We start from the raw sequence: 12,404 nt of genomic DNA on the forward strand, positions 1-12,404 counted from the left end.
AAACAGTTTGAGTCGCTCTCGCTCACTTGCCCTCAGCCCTTCCTGTAACGTCACACGGGAAAGGCGGGTTGGGGTACTTCCGGTCGTTTTGCTCGGGATCATCAATACAGTACCCAGATTATGCGGGAGGCTCTCTCCGTGTTTCTCAGACATCTTGCTCGTCATTCAACCAAATTGTAGGAACGCACGCCTTCACATCCTCAGTAACCATAACTGCGCGGCAAAGATGGGGAGAAAAATAAATTAGATTGCTCACTACTAACAAAAATAACGCCGTTATCAACAACACTGAACATATATGTGTAATAGTGTATTTCTTGTTCTTTTTTGTTCTCTTCTTTCTTCCTTTCTGTCCCCCAATAACTCCTTCAGGTTTGCTGCTTTCTCCTAATAAATATAACATAAGAACCACAATGGCAATATATTGACTCAAATGTGATACATGACTTTTCAGACCATAAGAACACTCATATTACTATTCTCCGTGCCAGAGCAGCTGAACAGGACAGGGGGGAAAAAAAGCTGTGAAACAAGTTTACAGTTGACCACAAAATCATTTTATTTACAAAGACAAAACTCACAAAACTATAAACAGGAGACGTTTTCCTTCAGGGTGCGTCAAGGTCAAAATAACAAAGAAAACAGATCACGGCTCTGAAGCTCCACCTGCTAACTCAACCCTAACCATGAAACAAAAATACTGTACAAGAAGACAATCACTGACCTGTCTCCTTACAAAAGGGCAAACACAGGAGCAGGGCATAGGCGAGCTCAGCGCTTGCTTAGAGGGCCATCTAGTGGAGGGAACACCAAAGTGCTTTATGGGAAAAAAAATACCCTGGGAAAAAAAACACTCTCCCCCCAAACGTTTTCTAACATATCAAGTACATTTTTGATATGCTACATATAAAAAAAATATTTGTGGTTTACAACCTGGATGGGATTAGCTTCCTGTTATTTGGGGCAGTTGTCGTTGAGGCCCTGTGGACAAACCCAGGACACGCTGTCTCTCGGCTGGCCTGGGACCGCCTTGGTATCCCGCCGGAGGAGCTGGTTGAAGTGGCTGGGGAGAAGAAAGTCTGGGCTTCCCTGCTAAAACTGGTGCCCCCCTGCGACCCAACCCCAGATTAAGCGGGAGTTAATAAATATACACAGCTGCACGCTGACAATACTTAAGCAGATCCAATTCATGAATAATGACATATAATGGCAATTTAATCTGGTCACACGCTGCACTTCTCAGCTTTTTCTCCAGTGTGTGTACTAACGTGTCTTGTTAACTGGTGCTTCAGACAAAATCTTTTATTGCAAAGTGAGCAAGCGAAAGGCTTCTCTCCTGTGTGAGTTCTTGTATGCGTGTTTAAATTTCGCTTGTCGTTGAATCTTTTATCACAAAGAGAGCAGGCAAAAGGCTTCTCTCCAGTGTGTGTTCTTATGTGTTTGTCTAAATTTCCCTTCTCAGCGAATCCTTTACCACAAAACGGGCAGGTGAAAGGCTTTTCTCCAGTGTGTTGACGCGCATGTGTTGTTAACTGGACCTTCCAACAAAAGCGTTTATCACAAAATGGGCAGGCAAAAGGTTTCTCTCCAGTGTGAGTTCTTCCATGGTTAATTAACTTTGCTTTTTCAAGGAATCTTTTCCCACAAACTGAGCAGACAAAAGGTTTTTCTCCAGTGTGTCTTCTCGTGTGTATTGTCAACTCAGGCTTTGTACAAAACCTTTTATCGCAAAGTGAGCAGACAAAAGGCTTTTCTCCAGTGTGTCTTCTCGTGTGTATTGTTAACTCTCGCTTTGTAAAAAATGTTTTGTCGCAAAGTGAGCAGGCAAAACGTTTCCCTCCCGCGCATTCTGTTGTAGCTCTTATCAATGATGACTTGTTTAAGGATTTCAAAGCATTTTGACCAAAGTCAACATCCTCCTCATCAGTGTTAAGGTCAGAAGAATTTGATGTTACGTCATTGCTGTCCGAGAGCGGAGCCAAGAGGCCGTCCAGCTGCGATTGTCCCTCAGCTTTTGTTGTTGGGTGTTCAAATGAAGCGTCATTCAAACGTCTTTCTGCTTTGCTCTCTTCACTTGAACCTTCGTCTTCTTCACTCTTCACACTGATAGTCAGTGGAAACGCGATTTCATCTTCCTGTTCTTCTTCTTTAATGTATAGGGTCTCTGGCTCCGCCTCCTGTTTGATGTACGGCATCTCAGACTCCTTTTAAACCTGGAAATCGTGCTTCTAAGTGTGAAGATCTTTTTAGTGGCGTCTGCAGGACACAAGATGAAAAAAAAATCACATGTCCAATCAACTTGAATTTTCTATTCACCATTTTGCGATTTAATAGTTTATCATGTGTAGACATTCACCCATTTCAAGTGGGAGTATGGCAGAAAATGAACATCAAGAACCCTCCCACTTCAAATGGGATTGTATTGGAAATCGTATCATGAGGTGCCCAGAGGATCCTAAACCTGATTTATTCCCACATATTTTTTCATTTGACGTGGTATTTTCATTGCTATGTTGTTTGTCTTTTCTGCAATCTGACTCTCTTGGAATAAGATTGCGACTCTTTTCTTCTTATCTAAAGCAAGGTCAAAACAGAAAACAGACAGAAGCTGCTCATATAATTCCACTTTCTTGCTTAATATGTGGTACTGAGCCAAGTCCATGCAGACGCTAAATGTAGCCTATAATGATGCTTTGAGGCTCTTATTGCGTGTGCCTAGATGGTACAGTGCCAGCCAATTATTTGTCATTTCTAGGTTACCCACCTTTAAAGTGCTACTGAGAAATCTGATGTACTGTAGGGCTGTCCCAAACGACTAACGACACCTAAATTCTTTATTAAAGTATAAATACTTAACATAAATATCAATAATAAATCACAAACAATGAGGTCAAATGCTGCTGGCATTAACTAGTGCAAAAAAAATGTAAATGGAAACACTGTGACTTCACCTCTTTAACAGGAGTCAAAACAATTCTTACTTTTTGTGGTATGTCATTGTCTATATTGTTCTAAATGTTAAAATGATTTGCAAAGTCCCGGACAACCATTTTCAGAATACTTTGTGTGAGTTCAGACGCTTTTTCTGGTGTGCATTCTGCATTTTTAAGGGAGTGGGAAAACTGTTCAACTTTTGTTTGTTTTAACCTGAAAATAGATAAAGTAGAGGGCACACTGAAATATTACCACAATTATTTTGAATGAAAGGCACTAGAGGTGGGAATCTTTGGGCACCTAACGATTCGATTACAATTCAGAGGCTACGATTCGATTATAAATCGATTATTGATCACCCCCCCCCCCCCGCGCGCGCGCGCTATTAGCTGCTAAAGTTTTGTACATTAGTTACAAAAAGTGTTAAAAAACAAAAAAAAAACAAAAAAAAAAGCCTAGCAGGCTAAAATAAACGACTATTTCAGTATCAAGTTAACAGTTAAAAACAATAATATACTCAAATCCCCATTCTGTATCAGCAGCTTTAAACTACATTCAATTAATTTAATGTTGTCAATCAACCGTGAAAGTTGTTAAAATTGCTCCTGTTATTCCATAATTTCCCTTTTGTCTACTTGCGACATGTGAAAGTTTTAAAACTATTTTAAAGATGGATTCAAGTCAATATTTTACAGATTTAGGAGTATTTTAGATAAAAAGTTAATTAGGTTCGCTACAACAGCCTTGCAGGGAAGTCTACTGCTTTAAGATGGCGGCCGTTTACTAACGCCCGCATCTAGCTTTCTCTACATGTGCTGCTATCGCCACCGAGTCTATTCTACATCTAGTCCTATATAAATATGATATCTACTTTAACATTATGTATTGTGGACGTACTTTGTAGCAGCTTTCAGCAGCAGTGAGGTATGTTGTTGTTTTTTTTATCTCGCGGCATAAGTTGAGCTAGAGGCGTGAGTTGAGCATTGGCATTACCCGAGGGGCCGGGTAATGACAAGCATGATGTTTAGCTACTCTCGCTCTGTTCCTCATTGCCTCCCGAAGACCGCGCGGCGCGCCGAGTGTGTTTTACTTCCACTTTACTTGACATATTTCAATAATCGGAATTTAGATGTTTGTGAATCGTTCTCGAATCTTTCACTGCCGAATCGCGAATAATCTAAGAATCGGAAATTTCGCACACCTCTAAAAGGCACACATACTCACAGTAACAAAAAAATAAATATAGAGTATTACTTTTATATAGGGCTGCAGCTATCGAATATTTTAGTAATCCGAGTAATCGACTGACAATTCTATCGATTAATCGAGTAATCGGATAAAACAAATATATTTTTAGGTGAAGAGAAATTATACATATACATGAGAAAACAAGACATTTCATCTAATCTTGAACCATTTTCAGTCAATCAATGTCTTTATTTTCGATGTATATTGTTGAAAACAGCCAACAATTGCATCTCAGATGTAACTAGAATTTAAAAAAAAAGACTAATTCACTGCCTTCACTCAAAAAACTTTTAGATCTTATTAAAATATATATACATCTTACCTAAAAATGCCGTTACGCTTGATAACACACATCACTTAAAAGTTAGGATTTTTTCCCCACGTCTTTCAGTTGAATTTCGCTTTGTGTCAAGCCATTTTTAAGTTCTAGTTAAGTATTAAGTTAGTCTAAACCAGGGGTGGGCAAACTATTCCACAAAGGGCTGCAGTGGGTGCGGGTTTTTGTTGCAACCCATTAAGAGGACACATTTTCACCAATCTGCTGTTTTACAAGTGCAATCAGTCGATTGCAGTCAGGTGCTTCTCATTTCTGCTGAAACCTCATTGGTTATACTATCCGTGCTGGGTCAGTTGGAACAAAGACCAGGACCCACTGCGGTCCTCGAGGACCGGTTTGCCCACCCCTGGTCTAAACTGTAAGTCCTGATAGGATTTTGAGTTTTTGCAGTGTTCAAAATAAATGTATTATACAGGCTGTATTGGAGCACATTAGGGACCAGTGCTACTTGGTGTTTTATCCAGCAATGACTAGTGAGCTAAAATTGATAGTTAGCATGATTAAGTTTTTATTTTACACCCTCATCACTCCACAATGCTATGTTATGTTAAAGCCTGTATGTAAGACACGTTCGCCACGCATCGACAGTGGTCATAATTAATTGAAACCTAGCCCTCCGCAGGGCTAACATTACGTGAGCTAGTAGCGACAGTAACGTTAATCTTATTTATTAGCGCTTAGCGCTGTACTGCTTTAGGTTGGCGGCTGTTTACAGACGCTGCCCAGACGCGGCCGAGTCTGTCATTTCGCATCTAGTTCAACATACATCTGATCTCTATGAGACGCACCAGACGCTACCTGTTACCAATGTAGCATTGTGCGGGCCAGTATTTAGCAACGTCGGCGTCGTTTGTGGCGGCTGTCGGCTGCGGTAAGTTCCCCCCCCCCCCTTCTTCCTCTCCGCACGTGACAGCGCGTTGTCCCGCATTAAAAGTAGTCCTAGCAAAACGTGATATTTGGAGCTGTCAAAATAAACGATTACTCGAGGTGAATAAAATTACTCGGATCAGTTTTTAAACTCGAGTTACTCGAGTTGCTCGAGTACTCGTTTCAGCTCTACTTTTATAGTATACTACTATATGTATATACACAATAATACTTTATAATATAAAGTACCGTATTTTTCGGACTATAAGTCGCAGTTTTTTTCATAGTTTGGGTGGGGGTGCGACTTATACTCAGGAGCGACTTATGTGTGAAATTATTAACACATTATGATATCATTTCACATGTTATTTTGGTGTTTTGGAGTGACACTGATGGTATGGTAAACTTGTTAGCATGTTCTTTATGCTATAGTTATAGTTATCTGAATAACTCTTAATAGCTATGTTACGTTAACATACCGGCCACGTTCACATTTTGTTGTTCATGCATCATGTAACATTATCATACTGTACACTTATTGAGCATGATGTTCTCTACTGTATTTTTATTTTAAATTGCCTTTCAAGATGACATATCTGTCCTATCTGTTGGATTTTATCAAGTAAATTTCCCCCAAAATGCGACTTATACTCCAGTGCGACTTATATATGTTTTTTTCCTCTTCAATGGGCATTTTATGGCTGGTGCGACTTATACTCAGGTGCGACTTATAGTCCGAAAAATACGGTAACTAACATTAGTGCAGTCATGGATTACAGTAAGCAGGCCAGTGCTGTTTCCATATATATTTTTATTATATTATGTACATACAGGATATATGTATATATTTTCCCCAAGTGGGAGCTTCCATGAGCCTAATAAATAGAAAAAGAATTTTTTAATTATACAATTATATTATATATATGTATATATTAATTATATTATTTAATAAAAATGCACGTTGATACGACGCACTTAAAGGCAGCTTCCATTTAAAAAAATCATTAGAAAGTTGTATGGATTTACAATCCGCTAGCTTATTGTTTCTTAAAATTACACTTGGGTGACGGCGCTTTAAGTGTTCGTTCATAGCAGACGTGCTACCGTGGTATGCGAGCTCAGCTTAGCAAAGAGTACACACGGTGGCACCCTCCATATTTTCATTGAAATAATTCCAGGCTCTGGCTATTCTGGTTCGCTTTTTTGGCTTTATGCCGCTTTCACGTGTTACCAATTCTAACGTTTTTGGTAATTAGCGGTGTTTTCAACTCTTCGCCGTAGAGAGGAGTGAATCAGCGATTCACTTGGCTCGTTGTTGTCGTTTCGTCCGATTTCCACCTCAGGAAGGTGGCGGCGTGCATAAAAACACCGAGAGGCGTCGGATGACTCTTTATAGATAGTGTTATTGACCAAAACAAAACGTGGGGGATGCAGCCACTCAACTCCGCGCTACCCGCTAACTTTTCCAACTCACCGATCTCGCTCCCTCTCTCGCTCGCCCACTTTCTTCCTATTTGCTCAATCTGACAATGCCGGTCACATTGAAATAACAGCGGCCCCCTTGGGGGTGCCAGTAGCAACCGCTTGCATCGCCAGCCCCCGCAATTCTAAACTTTATCCGCATGCGATTTATTTTTTTTTAACCCGTCATCACCCGTCGACAGTATGTTTTGACCGTCGATGCATTTAAGTCATCGATGACGTCGACTAGTCGGGACAGCTCTAATATACTGTACAAGTTATGTGTCGATTAAATGAGTCAAAAACAGTATTTTAATGAAAATACCAGACCCTAAAAATAGTTATAGATTTAGGTCAAGCATGTGGCGCCATTGGCGTAAAAGCCTGTTTGTTGTGCACAGATAGTTTGTGCCCTTTCAATGTTCTTTTCTAGTTCCTGTTCTTGTGTTTTCTTACGTAATTTTTCTGTTGGTTTGTGTGGTATGGACACTTTGTGTGACTCCTGAATAAAGATCAGATATAATATGTGTATTAAATTGCGAGTTTTCTTACTTATAGACTTGTCGACTAGTCACAAATAAAAGGGAAATTAGTCGAAATTCCCATCCAAATTTCAGACATTATTCCCTGTCGCGTTGTTTTCTCGAAACTGCCGTTTGTAATAAATCTCATCATTGTACAAAACATTTTGTTGCCTTAGTTTCACTGGAAAGACACAGGGAATAATAAGTTTTTCGTGTATTTTTGAAATGACACTTCAGAATTTTATAGAAGTAGTTTAGTTTCAGTCGTAGGCTAGGTTCATACCACAGGTCTTAATGCACATATCCGATTTTTTGTCATATCTTTTTTTTTTTTGGCTGCCTTTGTCCATTGAGAACATTCAAGTATTACGCATGCGCTCTAATTCGCAGTCTGACACACGCTGAGCAAGAAGACCCGCATGCGCAGAAGCATGAAAACAAATGGCCACACATGCTGGCTGTCATCCGTCATTCCAGGGATATCTTATTTTGCTTTTCAAAAAGAGGACATATAAGTATTTAGTCAACCACCAATTGTGCAAGTTCTCCTACTTAAAAAGATTAGCCAGGCCTGTAATTGTCAACATGGGTAAACATCAACCATGAGACAGAATGTGTGGGAAAAAAAAACAGAAAATCAAATTGTTTGATTTTTAAAGAATTTATTTCCAAATTAGAGTGGAAAATAAGAATTTGGTCACCTACAAACATGCAAGATTTCTGGCTGTCAAAGTTACCTCGTTACCTGTATTAATGGCACCTATTTTAACTCATTATCGGTATAAAAGACACCTGTCCACAACTTCAGTCAGTCACACTCCAAACTCCACTATGGCCAAGACCAAAGAGCTGTCGAAGGACACCAGAGACAAAATTGTAGACTTGCACCAGGCTGGGAAGACTGAATCTGCAATAGGTAAAACGCTTGGTGTAAAGAAATCAACTGTGGGAGAAATTATAAGAAAATGGAAGACATACAAGACCACTGATAATCTCCCTCGATCTGGGGCTCCATGCAAGATCTCACCCCGTGGTGTCAAAATGATAACAAGAACGGTAAGCAAAAATCCCAGAAACACGGGGGGACCTAGTGAATGACCTACCAGCTGGGACCACAGTAACAAAGGCTATTATCAGTAACATAATGCAGCGCCAGGGACTCAAATCCTTCACTGCCAGACGTGTCCCCCTGCTGAAGAAAGTACACCTCTAGGCCTGTCTGCGGTTTGCCAGAGAGCATTTGGATGATCCAGAAGAGAATTGGGAGAATGTGTTATGGTCAGATGAAACCAAAATAGAACTTTTTGGTAGAAACACAGGTTCTTGTGTTTGGAGGAGTAAGAATACTGAATTGCATTCGAAGAACAATATACCCACTGTGAAGCATGGGAGTGGAAACATCATGCTTTGGGGCTGTTTTTCTGCTATGGGACCAGGATGACTGATCTCTGTAAAGGAAAGAATGAATGGGGCCATGTATCGAGAGATTTTGAGTGAAAATCCCCTTCCATCAGCACGAACATTGAAGAGGAGACGTGGCTGGGTCTTTCAGCATGACAATGATCCCAAACATACAGCCAGGGCAACAAAGGAGTGGCTTCGTAAGAAGCATTTCAAGGTCCTGGAGTGGCCTAGCCAGTCTCCAGATCTCAACCCCATAGAAAATCTGTGGAGGGAGTTGAAAGTCCGTGTTGCCCAACGACAGACCCAAAACATCACTGCTCTTGAGGAGATCTGCATGGAGGAATGGGCCAAAATACACGCAACAGTGTGTGAAAAGCTTGTGAAGAGTTACAGAAAACGTTTGGCCTCCGTTATTGCCAACAAAGGGTACATAACAAAATACTGAGATGAACTTTTGGTACTGACCAAGTACTTATTTTCTACCATGATTTGCAAATAAATTCTTTAAAAATCAAACGATGTGATTTTCTGGGTTTTTATTCCACATTCTGTCTCTCATGGTTGTTTTACCCATGTTGACAATTACAGACCTCTCTAATATTTTCAAGTAGGAGAACTTGCACTATTAGTGGTTGCCGAAATACTTATTTGCCCCACTGTAAATGATCCCCGTTTAGGCTTTTATTCAAAGTTTATATGGAGCGATAGCATGCATGCAGTGTCCGTGCATGTCACACACACATACACGGGCAGTTTGCCCCGACTCTCGGCCGTGTAAGCAATGTTGTAATATTGCCCATATAGAGCAGAGAAAACCAATCATTCTCAGGCTTATCCTCAACCCATTTTAATTTTTTTATCACTGTTGTCAAGCCCGGCCCTTCCCCAAAAGCCGTGTTCAATGCAAGCTAGGCGCTAATAAAGCACAGCTGCACCGCTACCGTGGCGTCTCTCTCGCTCTTTGGTAACGTAATTGCTGCATGAATTTCGATTTGGGAGACTTGACAGTACAGACCGCCGGAACATTCAGGAAAAATGTGGCCCAGATCAGATTTGAATCACATACGAAAGTGACCCAGATCGGATTTGAAATGGTCCAGTTCTATGAGACTTGTCATCTTCAGACCGTCAAGTTAATGCCTCACTCGAGTCGGAAAAACAGGAAAAAATCGGATTCGTGCATTAAGACCTGTAGTATGAACGTATCCTTCGATTTTGAAATAATGCTAAATGACAGAATATAAGAGCATTTTGCAAAGTAGTTTTATTTTGAAATGACACTTCAGAATTTCACAAAAGTACTTTAGTGAAGTTGTTCAGGTCTACTAGGATGCCTAAGAAGCAAAATGGTTCTTGGATATCTATAATTTATTAAATTTCAGAAAGTTTGAGTATAGGAGGTGCCCCAGTTTCCCCCTGAATCAATCAATCAATTTGAATAGCACATTTTAAAAAATCCGCAAAGGAGTCCAAAGTGCTTTACATACCATAAAACAGCAAAATAAGTTAACATTCAAAGACAAAAGAAACACATAAAAATAAAATAAATAAATAAATAACAGGCTGAAGTGGGCCTGTTCTTGGATACATCTCCCCTTTTATTTAATATGTCTGGTACTCTGAAGCCACCGCGTTGCATTACTGTAATGCACAATGATCCAAATGAGGGCGGCTAGCTTGACCTCGTTTTTACGACTGGAGGCTTCCCTACCCGCAGTGGAAGTGGCGTTACGCGAAAGTAAACGTTCCTTGTAATCCGCCTAAGTAATTGGACTTTGAGTCTGTTACTAAAATCTATCTATCGAGTCGAAATGCGTTCTCGTGTCTTGGCTAAAGAGCTAAGCTAAACACAACCGAGTTAAGTGAGCCTGGGAAGCTTCAACATATTCTCAAACGACATTCACTAAGCTTTAAATTGGGACGTTTTAGTCCAATAAATGCGTAATTCGGTACTTACCCGATGAGAATGCTCGTTTGGTTAAGAGGAGATAAAGAACTGCAAGTCTGGACAGCGTACACAGATGTTGCGTCAAGTAAACCGGAAGTAGAAACGTTCAGGCGCTGGATTTCTTCTTCTTATTGTTTTTGGGCAGCTTACCTCTTGCCTCATTGGACATTACCGCCATCTGCCGGGTTGACGATTTGGCGAGAGAATAGGTGTTGTATCGAAAAGTTGAACCCTTACGTGAATTGCATTCCCTGACGGGTGATTATGATGGGAACTCGTCATACAGTGGCACCTCCAGAAAGTTTTCATGGGGGTGGCCAGATGGGGCCACTTAAAATCTTGGGGTGGCACACCAAAACTAAAAGCCTTAATTTCAGGTTTTTATTATTGCAGTAAAAAGGTCAGGGGAAAACTATCAGAAATACTTAAGGACACGGCTACTGATATACTTTGGTGTATTGTGTAATATTTGATGTTACTAATGATTTAATGCAGGGGTCCCCAACCTTTTTTGCACCATGGACCGGCGTGATTTGCGTTTTTTTTTTTTTAGGGACCGGTGTTTTGACAAATTTTGCAACCCATCAAAAACTGCAAATATGCGGTTCTGCGCATGCGCGTAACATTAAAAATGGCCGCGACTGCAGCGATTCCAAATTAAACACTACAAATTTTCTTTAAAGACAGGAATATTAACTTACGTTTGATAGTGGATGGACGAAAGTTCTGCTCAGACCCATCCTGCCATGTTAGCTGCACACCACTCTCTCACCGTTAATGCCTTCGCTGTGTCGTTAAGCATGAATGAAGAAGCCCGCATTACAATGATGCGTAGCAAGGTTTTCAGTGTTCTCGTAGCGCTGTCAGGATATTCCGGAATGACTTTAATTGTCTCAAATGTACGTTTAAGGTCGCCGCCATTTGCGATCTCTACAAGCTGATCCTCCTGTTGCACAGACATGCTCGAATCACTCGGTTTATTCACAAACGGGTCATGAATCCACTCCTTCGGAGTTCGTGGGTCTTCGAGGTTGTAGGCTCATCTTCTGGCTAGTCAGGTGCCCTTTTTCGCCGTAAAAAATCTCTCCAAAGATGTGTTTTCCAGTCATTTTCGCTAGTGTGTGGGAACAAATGTGCTGCGCCCGGGGCCTAGTCATATGTTATTATGGAGGACAATCGCATATAGATGATATATTATATATACAAAACAAGATGTACTGCTTGCAGTCCAATCAATGGATTTCTATGACGACATTCTAATCTATACTGTAGTATTATATCTAGTGTAGACAGGGATATTGATGTGTTAAGCAGGGGCAAAGGCCAAAGTTAATTTGGCCAGAATGCGGTCGTTAATAAAATATTCTGTCTGTGCGGCCCGGTAGCAAATGCCGACAGATGGGGACCCCTGATTTAATGTGCATAGTCCATAGTCCTGGCTGTGCATTTAGGATGAAATGTATAACTGTTGCTACAACAATCTAATGATATACTGGCAAGTGGGGTGGCCAGTGGGGTTGCCAAATGGCCACCCCTGGCCACCCCCTTGTGGCGCCACTGTCGTCATAATCTGCTAAATAATAGTTTCGAACAAATGTACTATATATTTTTTATGATAATTGTTTTAAACATTTTTTAATGAAATGGAATATTTTTGACACTTTATTTAGGTGAAAACATC

The 12,404-nt window shown here is 40.6% G+C and overlaps 1 protein-coding gene across 2 annotated transcripts; it reads right to left on the bottom strand.

Annotated features, from left to right (window-relative positions):
- Positions 1-534: 534 nt before the first annotated feature.
- LOC130927054 (gastrula zinc finger protein XlCGF7.1-like) lies at positions 535-10,814 on the bottom strand. 2 transcript variants are annotated; one of them, XR_009066344.1, is made up of 3 exons: positions 10,733-10,814; positions 934-2,256; positions 535-794 (listed from the first exon to the last, which is right to left on the bottom strand). XR_009066344.1 is itself a non-coding variant. In XM_057852548.1 (2 exons), the coding sequence occupies exon 2, from the start codon at positions 2,193-2,195 to the stop codon at positions 1,224-1,226; it is 972 nt and encodes a 323-aa protein (XP_057708531.1). In that variant the 5' UTR covers positions 2,196-2,256; positions 10,733-10,814; the 3' UTR covers positions 535-1,223. The 2 variants fall into 2 exon arrangements, 1 of the variants encoding a protein (XP_057708531.1); XM_057852548.1 differs by having other exon boundaries at positions 535-2,256.
- Positions 10,815-12,404: the final 1,590 nt, after the last annotated feature.

Source organism: Corythoichthys intestinalis, chromosome 1 (assembly GCF_030265065.1).
Source record: "Corythoichthys intestinalis isolate RoL2023-P3 chromosome 1, ASM3026506v1, whole genome shotgun sequence".
In the NCBI taxonomy this organism is placed as follows: Eukaryota; Metazoa; Chordata; class Actinopteri; order Syngnathiformes; family Syngnathidae; genus Corythoichthys; species Corythoichthys intestinalis.